This window comes from Vicugna pacos, chromosome 6 (genome assembly GCF_048564905.1).
Source record: "Vicugna pacos chromosome 6, VicPac4, whole genome shotgun sequence".
Classification (NCBI taxonomy): Eukaryota; Metazoa; Chordata; class Mammalia; order Artiodactyla; family Camelidae; genus Vicugna; species Vicugna pacos.
The window spans coordinates 33,544,004-33,559,116 of record NC_132992.1 but is presented as its reverse complement, the minus strand read 5'-3'; the positions used below and the strand labels follow the sequence as shown (position 1 = coordinate 33,559,116).

Here is a 15,113-nt window from a genome sequence, read left to right as displayed (position 1 = left end):
TTCCCCTGTTATAGCTTCTGGATCCCCAGGAAAGGCAGGAGTGGGGACATGAGAGCTCTTCTCCTTGGTGTCCTGGGGGCCCAGGTCCAGGGGAAGGAGAGAGGGAAGGAAGGGAGGTCTCCTTGTTGCCTAACCCTTTGAGAGACTCCTCCTTTGCCACTCACCCAGGGCCAGGGCAGACCTTGGAGAGGGCAGAGCTCACGTGTCGTGTCACCTGGTCCACGCTCTCAGCCGACGGCAGCCGCATGCTCACCATGCCGCGCTCCGTCTCCACTAGGATCTGGGGGTGGGGGAGCAGCAGGGCCTCAGATGCCAACTCCCTCCTGCTGCTGGCCCAGCAGTGGGGCCCAAGCCCTGGTGCTCACCTGGTTCTGACTGAGTGTGTTGAAGGCGCGGATCTCCAGGACATTGAAGGAGCTCTCCACCTGGGGGGAGGGGGCATGGGGATGCCCAGCTCATGGTCAGGGCCTGGCTTCCAGGCTAGGGGGGAGCATGCCAGGTGCTCTCCCGCTCATCAAACCAACTCACCTTGGCTGGGACCTTCAAGGGAAAGAGGTGGAGGCGCCAGGAGGTCAGGGCCTTCAGAGAGAGGGAAAGAGTGTCAGCAGCAAATGGCAGCTTCCTGGGCCCTCATCACCCTACCCTCCGTTAGCCCCTTCAGCCTGTGAGCACCCCCTGCCAGCTGGCCTTCTGCTGTAGAAGTCCCCCCTCTCATGCCCTGCCCGGGGCTCCTGATCATCCACTCAGTCCAGACTTACCCTCCCTCAGGCTGTGTTTCCTCAGCTGTCCCCCACCTCTGCCTCCCCCACCCCCCAGGCTCCTTGCCCTCATCAGCTCAGGTGTCCTCGATCCCCTCTCCCTTCCCCAAGCCCAGTGCCCTCACCAGCACTCTGTCCTCGAACTTCTTGGGCTTCGTCTCCAGTTTCACGCGATGCTGTTGCAGCACTGCCCCTTGGCTCAGGCACCTCCGGATGCTGTCTGCAGGTGGGCAGTGGGCTGCTCAGAGCTCCCCTTACCCTGGCCACCCCCCCCCCACCTACCCAAGGGTCTCCAGGGGCAGGTCAGAGGGGAGGAGAGAGAATCAGAGAGAGAGACACAGAAGGACAGGGACCGAGACTTTTCCTTCTTGGGTGACTTGTCTCTTCCTATTAGAGCAGCAGAGGGGTGTGGAGAAAACTCCAGCTCCTGATGTCCCTAAATCAGGGGACAGTAGCTGAGTGACACTGTGGGAGAGTGTGAAAGATTTTCCCAACCTGTGCACTCCAGCAGCCATCAACACATACACAGTGAGTCAGTGTGTGGGGGTGTCCCTTTGACTATGTTCTATGTGGTCCGGGTGTGAGTGTCTGCCTTCTACTACGCATGAAAAGAAGATGCCAGGGAGCCCGTGTGTGGCATTGGTGGGGATGGGTAAGTGTGAATGAGTATGCTGTGCTTGCAGTTGTGAAAGGGGCACAGAGCCAGACAGTCCTGGTGTGGGTGGGGGTAGGGGGGGTAGTAAGGAGTTAGTGTTTAAAGGAGTCCCAAACCCATCTGCTGGCAGAACCATCCAGATATCCTTGTGTGTGTGCACACAATTTCTGTAAAGATGTGTACACCTATCTCGTGATTGTGCTTGTGTGTGTGTGTGTGGTGTGGGAAATCGCGACGGTGCAGCATGCCTCTGAGTATCCTTGAGCGTCCTGGTCTCTGCGTGGGCTAGCCTGTGCTCCCGCCTCTGGGGGTCAGGGTTGTGGCAGTACTGGGGAGTTGAGCCTTGGTTTGGACTGAGTCTGAGAACCACGCAAACAGGAGAGCCCTTGAGGTGTGGGTGTGGGGTAGGGAGAAGAGGGCAGGCTAGGACAGGACTGTGCTAGGTAAGCTACAGAGACCCTGCTCTTGCTTTTAGCTCCAATCCAGGCCGTCTTCCCTGACTCCCTTCTTTGCCCCACTGGCCTGGGCACAGCCTGGCTGCTAGAAGGGCTCCGGACGCCGGAGCCAGTTCCGGGGCGGGGCCCGGAGGAGGGAGGGTGTTGAGCCCAGAGGCGTCAGGACCTGGGGCAGCTCCCATCACCCGGCGGGGCGGGCCTGGCCCCGCCCGGCAGGGAAACGGGGACTCTCCGGAGGGGACACTGGATGCTTCGCCGATGGGTGGGCCAGGATCGCTGAGAGTCAGCCCCGGGGAGCATAAGGGGACTGCACCTGCCACTGAAGATCGGGACAGGAGGCTCTGGGACAGGTACGTCCTAACGGGGTGAGGCTAGCGGGGCAACGGAGGATGCTCTGGGGACAGCGATGCCCTGAGCTGGGATGCAGGGGCAGGGGGCTGCCTTGGAACCGGGATGCATGAGGGGCGGGAGGCACCGGGACTAGGGTGTACCGCGCGGAGGAACGCACTGGGTCTGGGAGGCTCCCGGACGGGGCGTCCCGGAGACCACCGCAGCCTCGTACCTTGCAGCTCGCGGGTGAGCTCCGCGCTGGACTTGGCCATGGCGGCCGTTGCTGCCGCTGTTGCTGCAGAGGAGCCGCCGCCGCCGCCGCCGCCGGGGAGCCGCGGCACATGCTAGACCCGGCTCCGGCAGGGCCCGGGCGCTGAGCGCTGCAGCAGCCGCGGAGCCCGCTCCAGTCAGGGGCGGCTGCGCGAGCGCTCCTCCCCCCAGCCTCTGAGCGCCGGGTCTCCCGCCCCGCCCGGAGAAGTGCCGGACTGAGCATGCGCGCCGCGCCTCCCAGCCGCGTGAGACCCCGCGCGCGCTCGCGCCCACCCCTCCCGCCGGCTCCCGCGTGCGACGCCCTGTGCGTGTCTCCTGGAGCCTGGGCCATCTCCCGGGTAGGGGGCAGCGTCCCCACTTTCCGTGTCACCTACCCCTCAGGCACTGTGAGCAGAACCCATTTCTTTTGTTTGTGGGCCTGGGTACCCCTCGCCGGGTCACCCTTGCAAGGCTCCTCCCTTTTCACTGCTTGCTCGGGACCGTCCAGTTTGTCCTCGCTGACCCGCGAAGGAAGGAACTCGCGGCCGAGGGCAATGTCGGGAGAGGACCTGGCAGAATCTGGGGGAGTTCGTCCTTCCTTTCCCGCTTGCCCAGCCTCGGGGATCCCTGCGGCGTCCTTGGCACCATCCCTGCGGGTGTGAGGCCGAGAGTAGCACCTGGGAATTCCCTTGCCACCTCCTTCCAGCTGGCAGCTCTGCAAACACCTCCACCCCTTTGCATTACGCTTAGGTCCTGGAGACAGGGAGGAGGGTCAGGAAGATCCAGACTTAGGATCTCGGGGGATCTTAGAGGGATCCAGTCCACTCAATGCTCTCTGCTGGGGTACCACATCTATGCACCCTACACTGAAAAAAACCACACTGATTCAAAGCAATATGATCATTTGCATTTTTATTTGCACCTCATTTGCAGCAAGTTCTTAATTTTCAACCCTGTTTCATCTACTCCTGATTCCTTCTCTCTCATCGCCCTCAATTCCCTGATGCCCAGAAAAAAAAAAATTAGTTGGTTTCGACAAGGCAGACTCCGCCCTCACAGCAGGCCTGTCCTGTGCTCTCAGGGGAAGCCTTTATCCAAGACTACAGCAACTGTGGGAATCCTCATAAGACCACACCTTGACCGCAGAGAACACTGGATCTTTTTACACGGCAGAATTGACTTTGGGGAGTATGGTGTAAGGTGAGCAGTATGCTAGGCAGAGGTGGGAAAGGCCAGTTGATGAATACTGGAACAGGACCCAGGAGTTGGAGCCCAATCTCTGCCCTGGTGGATGCTCTCCAGGTTCTCAGAGGCGGGAAGGGGCCCCTCCACCCACCACCACCGTCTCCCCAGTGATGTAGCTGGCGTCTTCAGAGCACAGGAAAGACACGATGCCTGCACAGTCTTCGGGCTTGCCTAACCTGGCAGGAGGGGAAACAAGGAAGAGACTAAAAGTCAAACAGGGAATGAAATTTGCTTAATCAGAAAGTATCAGATGATTTTTCAGGACTAGTGTACAAGCTACTGCCTATCAAATAGCATTACCACGAGGATAAGCTGTTATTTATAATCTAGTATAAACATAAATACTTTGCAAAAAACACTACATATTATATTCATACAATATAGAAATGCTTTGTTTTTCAGAGAATTCAGGACATCAAAATCCAAAGTTATACATGATAAACTGGTGAGTAGCTATTTCATTCTCCAAAGAATCTGCTTGACATGTATGCATACTATTCAAGTGTCAGGGAGTCTGTGAGACAGTCAATGGTTTGTTTCAAATGATTCCATTTGTACAGCTTCAATTCAGAGACAACTTTTCCAGGAATCTATTTTTGTCCCTTAAAGTCAGGTTCATTTTGTGAGATTTTCTAATTCTCAGTGTTCGTACCAGTGATGGCATAGTTAGGGAACACTTTAACCTGACTGCCATGGAATGCTCTAGAGGTGGGTAGAGTGGGCACCTCAAACCTAGAAGGCCTGGATTAGTGGGTCTCCCTCCAAACTGCACACGGTAGTCATCCCGGAGGCTTCACTTCTCCCCTCAGCACTGCCCCATACCCTCCAAAAGATGTCCAGGTCCTACCCTGGACCAATTGAAAAAGAATTTCCGGGAGTGGGGCCTGAGCATCTGTGGTTTCATAAGCGCTCCAGCTGATTCTAATGTGCATCCAAGACTGAGAAGCACGGAGATCGATCATTAGTTGGGGGTCTAGGATTCCCCAACTTATTAATGAGTTGTGAACTAGGCCTGCAGCTCATGCTTGACATCAGAATGGCTTTGGGAGCCCTTGTTGGGGTCTCCCTTCTTAAGGAGGCATTGCTGACATATGTCCTTGAGGGGACAAGGTGGAGGAGCTAAAGACAAGAGAGTTCCCAGTAGCCAGAAGCTGGAGGAAGGCAGGGAACTTAGAGAAGGAAAGGGAGCCAGACGAAGGTGCTTGAACAGTTCAGCCCACCCTTTGGAGAAGAAGCTAGTTTTCTTAGGCAAGGGGGGTTTGGGGACTTAGTAAAGCTCTTCATTCCATTTCTTTGGATTGTAGGATCATTAGCCTGAGCGTTGGAAACATGACTCTTTATTCAAGGGGACTAAAAAAGCATGTTTTGGTTTTGGTTTTTGTCCCTCATGGCTGGGATGCCCAGAGGTGGAGGCAGACACCCAGGTGGAGAGAAGAGTCAGGGTCTCCCCCAGGGCTCTGCTCTGCTAACCCTGGATGCCTCTGCATTTAGTTTTGGCAATGGAAGCAGACTCCCTGCTCCCTCACTGTAGTGCTGCAGTGTTTGCGAACTTGTGAGGTCTATGTGTTTGAAGTAGAGGAGAGCATGCCTGTGTTGTCTGTGGGCCCGAGAGACGGTGAGCTGTGAGCTGTGAGAGACCAGCCCTTTCGTTATCCCTCCCGGCCCTCCCCTGTGAAGCCTTACCTTCTGATCTGCATGAATTCTTTTATGCTCTCCTCTCTTTCCTTGCCCATCCACAACTGCAGGAAAAAGAGAAATCTCTTCCTGTGAGGGACAGTGTGGGGAGAAACTGCCTGCCCTCTGTGGGGAGGAAGGATGGAGAGCCGCCCACTTCACTCCCTGGTCCTTCCCAGCTCCCAGCCTCTGTCCACCGCCCTCTTCTGCTTCATTCTCTTCAGGTTCTAAGGAGGCATTTTGCTGGGTGGCCCCAGGTCTCATCCACTTAAGGAGATATGAAATGGCCTGAGTCAAGTCTGAATTCCCCAGTTTCACTGTGCACCTCAAGAAAGGGTCATGTGGGGGTCTAGTCTGGACACGTATGCAGCGTGGATGTGGAAAAGCCCAGGGAGGGGGGCGGAAGTGGTTGGGAGCTCAGGACCCAGGTGCTGGGCTTCCCCATCTGAGAAGGTACCCCTTAGGGTCCCAGCGGGAAGCAGGCCTCCCCTCTCTCACCAACTGGCTGAAGCTAGTCTTGATGAGTCCAGGTGCCAGGCAGTTCACCCTAATGTTCCTTTGGGCCAGCTCTCTGGCCAGGTTCTTGGTGAGGCCCAGCAGCGCTGTTTTACTAACATTGTAAGCTCCCAGGCCCTGGGTAAAGGAGAGAATGGGTTAGTCTTTTCAACTCCAGTTCATTCTTGGTTCTTAACAAGATATAAAGGGCAACAGATAATAGAGTATCTCTTGGAAGGGAGGGTCCCAGTGAGAAAACTGTCTTGTGATGAAACCTCCCTTGGTTAGGGGTTGTGGAGGCAAGGCCTCTATTTTGGGGGAAGGTACTTGGTGGTGTGATTTCCCAAAGGGGACACAAACTTCTTAGGGTGACCGGAAGGGCGGGAGGTACAAGATAGAGGAAGGGATGAAAGTAGCAGAGAAGGAGGTTCTTACAGGAAATGGGCTGTAGGCGGCTATGGAGGCCACGATCACCACTGAGCCACCTCTGGAAAAAGAACAGAATGACCCTCTTCCCAGTGGAGACCCTTCCCCTCAGCCCACAGGGGCCCCTTACACCCAAGCTCCCTCTCACTGTGTACCCTCGTTTCTCCATCTCTGGCACCACTGCCTTTGTCAGCAGGGCCGTGGCCTTCACGTTAATGTCCAGAATCTGAAATGGAGGGAAGAGCAGGAACAGCATGAGGGGAGGGAGCTGGAGAAGGCAGGGCGATGGGGAGGTGCAGTGGGGGTCATAGGCTTCTCTTCATAGGGCCAGTGGAGGTCTTAGAGATGGTTTACCTGACCTTACGAGTGAAGAAACCAAGGCCCGGGGAGAGGTGGCTTTCCCCAGCTTATTCGGCTAGAAGATGACACATTAGGTTTCAAGGGAGAGAGAACGGAGCCTGGTTCCTTTTGTTTCCTAACCAGCTAAGTATGATTTGGCCCAGAATGGACCCGAATGCCCAGGGCTGCCTTGATTTTGAGCTGGATTTTCTGCATGTCTTCCAACTAGGGAGAGCCTGGAACTGGGCTGGCTGGCTGCCTGGATCTGCCCCAGAGCAGGCCGTGTTTCTCAGAAAAAACATGGCCTGACCTCAGGCCCTTGGGGTTGTTCCAGCACTTTTCTGGCTTCTGAGTTTAGGGAGCAAGATGCTCTCGGCCCTCCAGGATGGACTGTCTGGCTGGACATTTATTGACAAGTGGAATCGAGAGTAAGTATTTTTGGGAGAGCTCGGATACAGTCTACAATCAAAACCCCACATCCATAGTTTAAAACAAATGCATGACCCTTGATTACATTGCTCTAGGTACTGCTGGGAGAGTCCCCTCCTACACTTCCCATGCAACTTCTTATTTTGGAAAATTTCACTCTTACAGAAAAGTGGAAATAGAATGACAATGAATATCTAGATAGCCTTTACCTGCATCCGCCAGTTGTTCACATTTTGTTGCATTTGCCCTATGTATGTATGCAGATTTTCCTTCCCCTTTGAAGGTGAGTTGCAGACATTCTAATGCTTTAGCCCTAAATATTCTAGCATTATTTCCAAAGAATAAGGACATTCTTACACACCACCGTCTATCATTACACCCAAGGAACCTACCATTGATAAAGATTTTACTGTCCATAATATAATTTCCCCAATTGTCCCCCAAATGTCCTTATTTTAAAAGTCCAAGGTTCAATCAAGGATCAACCATTGCCTTTAGATTTGATAGACTGTGATATTTAAAAAAAGCCAAGTAAAAAGAAAAATGACTTGGTTTATAACTGATTTTCACGTGGTCTCTATTCAACCTCCTCATGAAAGATGTTTCTCTGCTTTAAAGAATATCAATCAGGAACTGACTCATTGAAGAGCATTTTGGCACTTTGGTCTCTCTGTCTGTGAAACACTGATAAACGAACTAGAATATTTTAGTATCTTTAAACTTTAGCGTCGAGAAATTATTGATGACATCAGGGTAAAAAAGCAAAACTATGGGAGATCATAAAAAATTGAGCATTTCCAAATCATGTAGGAATATTAACCTTAGTAAAAAAGACAAATATTTTAATTAAGGCCTTATAATTAAAGAATGTAGGTGTGTGAAATATATTATAAATGTAAAGTAATTATACACCCTCACACAAAAACCAGTATTCTGGCCCCTGAACAGCTGGATGTCAGATTTTCTTGACATAAGAGTTACAAAGAAAAGAGAGCAGGTCTTTTTCAAAGGCTGTATATTATAAAGTGGCAACTTAGCGCATTTCACCAGAACTGATATTTCACTTAACTAGCAGTTATTAAAGTTTTCCAACTAATGAAAGATCATTCTTTTTTGGCAGCTGAAAAGAGGAGGGATGGTGTATAAGTCTGAGTGTCTTAGTTATGGGCATATTAGCTGCCATGTCTGCTGGAAATAAATCAGGAAGAGCCTGGATAAGCCCGCTGCAGGAAGAGAGCTGGGGGAGGGAGGCAAAGAAACAAGGAGAAAACGAAGAAGACAGAACTGAGGAGAAGCAGAAATGAAAGAGAAGGGCAGGGACAGAGGAAGCCAGCCCTCCCCTGATTCCCCCTTTACCAGGTGCACTCCAGGTGTGTGGCAAATTGCAAGGATTCCTCACATTTACACTGTACTTGACAAATGCATTCTCAAAGCAGACTGGGTGTGTGCTGTCTTCTGAGGCCTGCCCCCTGATACTTCCATCCCCTCTCACCTTGTCCCACACCTCCTCGGTGACATCCATTATGTTTCCAAAGACAGGGTTGACGGCAGCATTGGAGATCAGGATGTCCACGCCCCCATGAAGGTTCACAGCCTAGAGAGGAGTAAGGTCTGAATTAGGGCTGCGTGGCCGGAAAGAGGGGGTGTGCATTTATCAATGTCGATAATGAACTCCTTCTTAGGAACAGTTGTCAAAATGACCTCTTTTCCTTAAAACACTTTTTCTCCAAAGGTACCCGAAGTTCTGCTGCTAAAACATTTAAAGTCATCTAATTTCTTTTGCAGTCTTTTCTTGCTGCCCCTGCTTTTTCTAAGGCTGTCACTGACCCTTAGCTCTTTAGACTTTCCCTTTTGGGAGCACCTTTATTCTCATGGCTTCAGGTCTCACCTCAAAATCCATTTCTAGACCCTTCCTCTTTTCACACTGAGTCCCGGCCCCATTTCTCCAAATGCTTACTGTCAAGTTCTCCTTGAATGAGTTACCATTATCTCAAACTCAGCCTGTCCACATGTACCTGAATGGAGAAATGAGTTTAAATAGACCCATAGAAAATTGCTACTGGGAGGGGCCTTTGAGATCATCTACCCCAAAGTCATTATGAAGGTGACAAAACTGAGGTCCAGGGAAGTTAATTTCTCAAGGTCATATGGCCCAGTAATGATCCATTAGGGCCGACTAAGAACAGGAGGCCTGGTCATTCAGTATTTGGAAGAAGTGAAGTGATTTGCCCAGGGCACAAGGCTAGTTAGTGGTGGCAGAACTTACTTTCCAACCCAGAGCTAATATAAGGGTCCTCAAGAGAGAGTCAGGGCCACTATTGAGACAGGAGGGACGGGGCAGGGCACAACCATTAAAAGAATGACACAGCAACTGAGGATAGGTCAACTGTTAAGAACCAAGATGGTGGAAGATTCCACTTCCAGTAGACCTTGAGGCTCATGGCACACAGGTGCCATGACAGCACCCAGGCTGAAGGAAAAAGGCCAAAAAGTAGGCGGGGCCCAGTTCCTGGAAACCCTCTCCCTTTCCCCAACATAGCTGGAATAATCCTTTCCTTCATTAGCATATGAAATCACCCAGACCATAAAAGCTAATCACCCGCATACCTCGTGGCCACTCTCCCTTCTGAGTGAGACAGACCACGTTCTGTCTATGGAGTGTGTATCTCTCTAAATACACTTGCTTTCACTTCACTCTGGCTTGCTTTTGGATTCTTTAATGTGCAAAGCCAAGGATGCTCACTTGATGGGGAGTGTCCCAGGGACTTGCCATCCTCTTGTGTCCCATTTTCCTGCAACACTATGAAACTGACTACCCAGGAGAGCCATGATGGAGGAGACTTAAAGCAGCTCCACACTCAGTGAGGATGTCATTTTCTCCCCTCCTCCACCTGCTTTTTTTTGGGGGGGGGGGTACCTGGAGGTATGGAAGATTCAAGGCAGAAACTGGGATTAAGCTGGGAAAACTAAGAAAGGCAACATCTCACCTCCTTAATACATTGTAAGTAGGTGGTGAAGGCATGTGCTGGAGTAATGAGTAGCCAAACAGAACCTGCCAACAATACACTCCACCCTGAAACCAGACTTCACATTTGCCCAGAACTGGCAATTTTGATGCCTTGGGCAAGCAACAGTAAATGGGCCTTCCATCAACTTTGTGCTTCGCGATTTGGCACACAGAGGGGTGTTATTAACAATGCGTACCATCTGCTAGCTCCCGTTTTTTAACTAATTATTCTTGCTAACTAGGTGCTAAGCTCAGTTGCTTCCACACTACTGAGGGAATGCCTGGGCTATCAACATGTAAATTTAAGAAAATTTAAAATCACATAATCTCTTAAAACCTGTATCAATACTGTCTTGCACTCTCTAAATTTTAGTGTCCCAGCACAAAGCCCCAGACACCCGCCTTGGCTCTAAGTCTCACGGAATTCTGATGCGGAAAGTGCAGAATGCATTAGAAAGCGAAGTGTGCTGGGCTCCGTGCATGTGTCTTTGGGGGTGGGAAGATGGTGGACCGCAGCCGAACCACCTGGAGCCCTTTTCCACTGCTGCCGTCCCCTTCTCTTTCTAGGCCTAAGCGCGTGGAGAGGAGAGAAGACTGGCTTTGGACTGAACAGAGACAGAGAACCATGGAAGATTAATGGCAAAGGTACTCTGACCATCCAGGTGTCTTCTAAGTCTTGCTCTAGATTGCGTGATTGCTACCCTAAAGTAGTTAAGAGTTGCTTGCTCTGTGTTCTGACAGGTCTATTTTTAAGAAAAAGTAGAATCCAGTGGAGCAGCGGCTAATCTGGTTCTGGCTCACGATGCCTTTGGCAAGCTTCGAAGTGCAGATTAGGAGGCCACTGGGGAGTAACCATCCTCAGGGCAGCAGCTTTCCTCATCACAGGGTAACAGCTGGCAAGAGGCAGAACACATCTCAAACTGCTAACAAGTATCCTATCATTCACCACTGACACTAGTCATTCAAACTACCTGAGGGTCATTTTTGATTCATCGCTGTACTTCCCATTTCCTGGCATCAGGTTAGGGAAAAAAAAAATCTTGGTTGGTTCCCACTAAATGTCTCTTGGGCCTTCCTGTTCTGGTCCTACAACACTGCTCTAGACCTAAGTGACAGCATCAGCTTCCTCGCTGATGTCGTTGGCTTGGAATCTTCTTTAGTCCAATACAACCTTCCTACCAGTGCTAGCTTATCTTTCTCAATAACCATTTTCATCTCGCTCAAAACCTCACATGGTTCCTTATTTCCTCCAAGAACGTGTCTAAACTCCTTTGGAAGGCCGCGGAGGCCCCTGTCCCCCATCCGTCCTACCTGGAACATTTCCCACCAGCGCTCCGGCACCTGCGCTCTCTGCTGAGGCTTCACAGCGCTCTCCTCTCCCCTTCCGTCCCTCCTTGGCTGTCTGCTCATTTTGCAGGGTCATCCGGAATCCTGGCCCTATGCCATCTGCCCAGTCCCACCTACTCCTCAAGGTCTAGCTCAGACCCCACTTCTGGGCCAGGGCTGCAGGATGGATGAAGTGGAACTGGTGAGGGACCAGAGGTCATTTTTCTGGCAGGATTTTGACATTAAGTAGCTACACACATTTCCATGTAGCTTATTAGTCGGCCCAGGATCCCAGATGGCTCTCTTCATTCTGAGGATCAAGGTCTCAGTCTCAGGCACTGTGCAGCAGCCTGTGCCAGGCAAGGTGACTTTCTTGGAGCCAGTGCACATTTGAGCCTCTGCCAAATAGTTCCCTACAAATGGAATAACCTTATGCTGTCGTCTATTACCACTGTCTACCATCATTTCACGTCCTCCTTGTCTAAGACGATTACTCCAATTATTTCCGCCACTTTCCATTCTGTTAGCACAATCTTTTACTTCTCATTCTTGGCTAGCTTCTCCCTTCCACTCCAAGACATAAAGTGTGTGCCCTGAGCCTAGGGAGAGCAGCCTCCTTTGCCAGATGTTCATATTTTCTTGTGCAGCTGGAAGGCTGGTGCCAAGTACCAACTCTGACACTGGCTTAGACACTTTCTTTGAGACTAAAGTCCTCGTGGGCACCCAAGGCCTGACCTGATGGGGAAATGCTAACGGGGAAATAGCCGGTAGTCTGTAGGCAGCTTGGCAAGTCTGGGTTGGCTCACAGCTCTTCTCTTACTAGCTTGTGGGACAGTGGGCGGTTGCTCCAGCTTTCTGAACCAGTCTCACTATTCAGGGAGAATAGTCCTTGCCTTGCTTGGGCTGTTGTCAGGTTTAGAGATAGCCCGAGTAAGGCTTGGAACAAAGTTAATGGCACACAGCAGGTGGTTGAAACATGGTGGGCTACCTTGTGTCGGTTCCCAGGGACTTGACTTTATAAACTGAAGAATAAGGGATTGATGGTTTATTAGCTCACAAGTGGGAATACCTATTTTGCGATTGTATTTAGATTGGAAATTACTGGAGAACTAGGACCAGATTTTTTTCTTTGTGGGGGGGGGTGGTGCTCCAAAGGATGATGCAGGGTTGAAGTATTATAGTGGTTTTTGATTCTCTGACTGATACGGGATGATTCTTGAAAGCAGAACACAAAGACACACAATAAGAATATGCTAGTGGACCGGTGTGGGTATGCAGAATGCACTGTTATGTTTTAGTTAACAGTGCTGGCTTGGCTTACACTCCTGTTGTCCAGGAAAGCCAGCTCAGGCTGGCTGCCTTCTGCCACCTCCTGGCTCTGTGCCCATACCCTTGCTGCTCACCGTGGCCACCAGCCGCTCTCGGTCCTCCGTCTTCCCCACGTGGCACACGGTGCCTGTCACGCTCAGCCCCTCCCCCTGCAGTGCTGCCACTGCCCGGTCCACGTTCTCCTGCTTCCGGCTGCTGACCACCACGTGGGCCCCATCCTGAGCCAGACGCCGGGCGATGGCCAAGCCGATCCTATGGGCATAGAGAGAGAGAGGAATGTCAAGTCCAGAACAGGAAGAGAGGGTGAGCATGAGCTCCTGAGTCAGACTGCCCGGGCTTTGAATTCCAGCTCTCTCTCTTCCTGTAGGACTGAAAGAGAATTAATAAGATGGCCATACTTAGGCTAACAGATTGCTTATTCTTATGCTTGTCCTTAAAATGGTCAACTAACCTGACTGACCGGTTGCTATTCACAGCTCCAGGCCCATTGTTAAAATAAAGTTATTAATTTTACTGTTTCTGCTTTATGCCAGTAATCGAAAGTAGTAATCATGCTTGGTCTCTGAGTCATTCTCCAGGGAGAAAGTCACCGGACTGTAACCTCACAAAATAGCCTGAATTACCAAGAAGACCACGCCTTGGGTGCTTATAAGATAAAGAGATCAAAAGAGCGACAACCACTAGCATCTACAGAACTGGTTACCTGGAGACACCATGACACCACTCGAGTCTTATGAGAAGAAAATGATTCTGTTGATTGTTATAGATGATTAATTGTTTGGGCTATGGTTATATAATCACCCTGCCCCATCCCCAAGGTGGGTTCACAGTTTTGAAGGCACTAGCCTGCTGTGAGTCCCCTTTGCCCAGCAAAGTAATAAAGTTATCTCCTTTCTTCTATGCCCGAAGACTCTGTCTCTGAGTTTCATTTCGGCTTGTCAGGGATGGGGGCCAATCTTTCAGCAACAGGACCTCCATGCGTTAGACAGGATTGATGGCACAGCCATTACCACACAGATAGACGTGGTTAGCACATTTTTGGTACTTGTTTACTTATTTTTCTTATGGTTTTGGTCCTCAGGGTAAATTCCCAGGCAGTGACATCACCTTCCACAGGTGTCACCAAGGATCACAGGCCCCATACACTATGGGGACCAAGAGGAGAGAGATGAACTAGGGGTGTAGCAGAGGCTACTTCCATGATTGGAGGGCCTCACTCAGAAAAGCTCATATCCCCAAATAGCTTCCTTACTAGTGTACATCATTTCAATATTCTATTGTTAGTTACATTTTGGGGGTACATGTGAAACTATGGGTCTCCAGTTACAAATGTAGATTTTTTACATACTCCCCTGGGAGAAAGACTTACACATTTTGCACTTGTTAGCCATTAGCATTGCCCTTCCATTTATATTCTAGATTTGTGAAGAGCTGGCATCTAGCAAAGTTCTGTGGGAATGAGGCACAGGGTAGACAGCAGAGACAGTGAGAAACAGTCTGGGTAAGGGAGGCTAAAAGGTACTAAATTAACCCAAAACCTGGACACATGGGTCTTGTGTCCCCTCTAGGTAAGGGGTGCAGTTCTGCAAGACTTGTGGGGGCAGGTGCCAAAATGGGGTGTCTGGAATATTTCCACAGTCAGAGGAGGCAGTGGATGGGATTTTAAAAATCTGACTGTGTTGGATTTCTGGTCTGGTTTACCCAGACCCTAGATAGGCTGGGTCCCACACCCAGCTGAGGCTGGGTCTTGGCTGACTGGGGCAGCCCAGAACCCTGGGAGATTTGATGGGCGGGGGCAGCACCCAAGTGGCGTGGCTGAGCCAGAGGCAGCAGGGACAAAAGCACTGGCAATGGAGGGGCCAGGCTCAGGGGTTTCTGAGGGGCTGCAGGCCCACCACGTGGTTCCTTTCTTTCTGGGCAGGATTCTGGCCACGTGTGAGGCCTGAGGACGGGGCAGAGGAGACCAAGGACAAGGGGTTAGTAATTGTTTGCAGACAGTGGGGGCCTCCGAGACACCGGCCTGGGCACTCACCCATCAGTGGAGGCCGTGACTAGGGCCACCTTATTCTCAAGCGGGTTCCGGCGCGCCACCCCGGAGCTGGCCATCCGCACCGATTTCCACGTCCGGGCACAAGCACTCAGCACCAGCCCCGCCTTCTGCATGGCGCCGGCCGGGCTCAGGGTTCTCCACCGCGCAGGGGTGGGGTCAGCAGAGTAGGGCAAGGGGCAGGGCGAGGGGCGTGCCGCCACCCCGCCCCGCTGCGCGTTCCCCTCCCGGCTCGGCTCGTTGCTCGGCTCCCTGCTCCCCGCTCCTCTCCCCTCCGGCTCCCTGCCCCCCCACCAGCCGGAGGTCTGGTCGGCTCGTCCCCCTCGGCACCGGCCCGTTGCGCCGGGAG

The 15,113-nt window shown here is 51.6% G+C and overlaps 2 protein-coding genes and 2 long non-coding RNA genes across 7 annotated transcripts in view; 2 read left to right on the top strand and 2 right to left on the bottom strand.

Moving 5' to 3' along the window:
* Positions 1–2,569, bottom strand: part of CARMIL3 (capping protein regulator and myosin 1 linker 3) — a 16,765-nt gene extending 14,196 nt beyond the window's left edge. Inside the window, exons 1-5 of the mRNA XM_072962852.1 lie at positions 2,431–2,569; positions 884–978; positions 529–579; positions 366–425; positions 165–280 (exon numbers count right to left, since the gene is read on the bottom strand). Coding sequence (XP_072818953.1) covers positions 165–280; positions 366–425; positions 529–579; positions 884–978; positions 2,431–2,470 — 362 coding nt within the window. The 5' untranslated portion in view covers positions 2,471–2,569. The remainder of the gene's footprint in view (positions 1–164; positions 281–365; positions 426–528; positions 580–883; positions 979–2,430) is intronic.
* On the top strand, positions 2,010–3,486 carry LOC140696863 (uncharacterized). The gene is made up of 2 exons (XR_012073448.1): positions 2,010–2,218; positions 2,438–3,486. It is a non-coding gene; the product is annotated as an uncharacterized lncRNA (long non-coding RNA).
* LOC102535883 (dehydrogenase/reductase SDR family member 4) lies at positions 3,485–15,113 on the bottom strand. 3 transcript variants are annotated; one of them, XM_006217254.4, is made up of 8 exons: positions 14,750–15,109; positions 12,792–12,969; positions 8,548–8,649; positions 6,443–6,513; positions 6,297–6,348; positions 5,865–5,999; positions 5,376–5,431; positions 3,485–3,868 (listed from the first exon to the last, which is right to left on the bottom strand). In XM_006217254.4, the coding sequence occupies exons 1-8, from the start codon at positions 14,878–14,880 to the stop codon at positions 3,754–3,756; spliced, it is 840 nt and encodes a 279-aa protein (XP_006217316.1). In that variant the 5' UTR covers positions 14,881–15,109; the 3' UTR covers positions 3,485–3,753. The 3 variants fall into 3 exon arrangements, with proteins under 3 accessions (XP_006217316.1, XP_072818954.1, XP_006217320.1); XM_072962853.1 differs by lacking the exons at positions 6,297–6,348; positions 6,443–6,513 and having other exon boundaries at positions 14,750–15,111; XM_006217258.4 differs by lacking the exons at positions 5,865–5,999; positions 6,443–6,513 and having other exon boundaries at positions 3,679–3,868; positions 14,750–15,113.
* LOC116280911 (uncharacterized) lies at positions 6,530–13,617 on the top strand. Of its 2 annotated transcripts, none has more exons than XR_012073449.1 (3): positions 6,530–7,054; positions 10,630–10,707; positions 13,296–13,617. It is a non-coding gene; the product is annotated as an uncharacterized lncRNA (long non-coding RNA). The 2 variants fall into 2 exon arrangements; XR_012073450.1 differs by lacking the exon at positions 13,296–13,617 and adding an exon at positions 10,804–12,839.

Coding starts and splice junctions, on each gene's coding strand:
- LOC102535883 (XM_006217254.4), bottom strand. CDS start 14,880: ATGCAGAAGGCGGGGCTGGTGCTGAGTGCTTGTGCCCGGACGTGGAAA. Junction 6,514..8,547: donor CCGAGGAGGTGTGGGACAAG/GTGAGAGGGGAT, acceptor CCTCCATTTCAG/ATTCTGGACATTAACGTGAA. Junction 6,349..6,442: donor CCAGAGATGGAGAAACGAGG/GTACACAGTGAG, acceptor TTCTTTTTCCAG/AGGTGGCTCAGTGGTGATCG.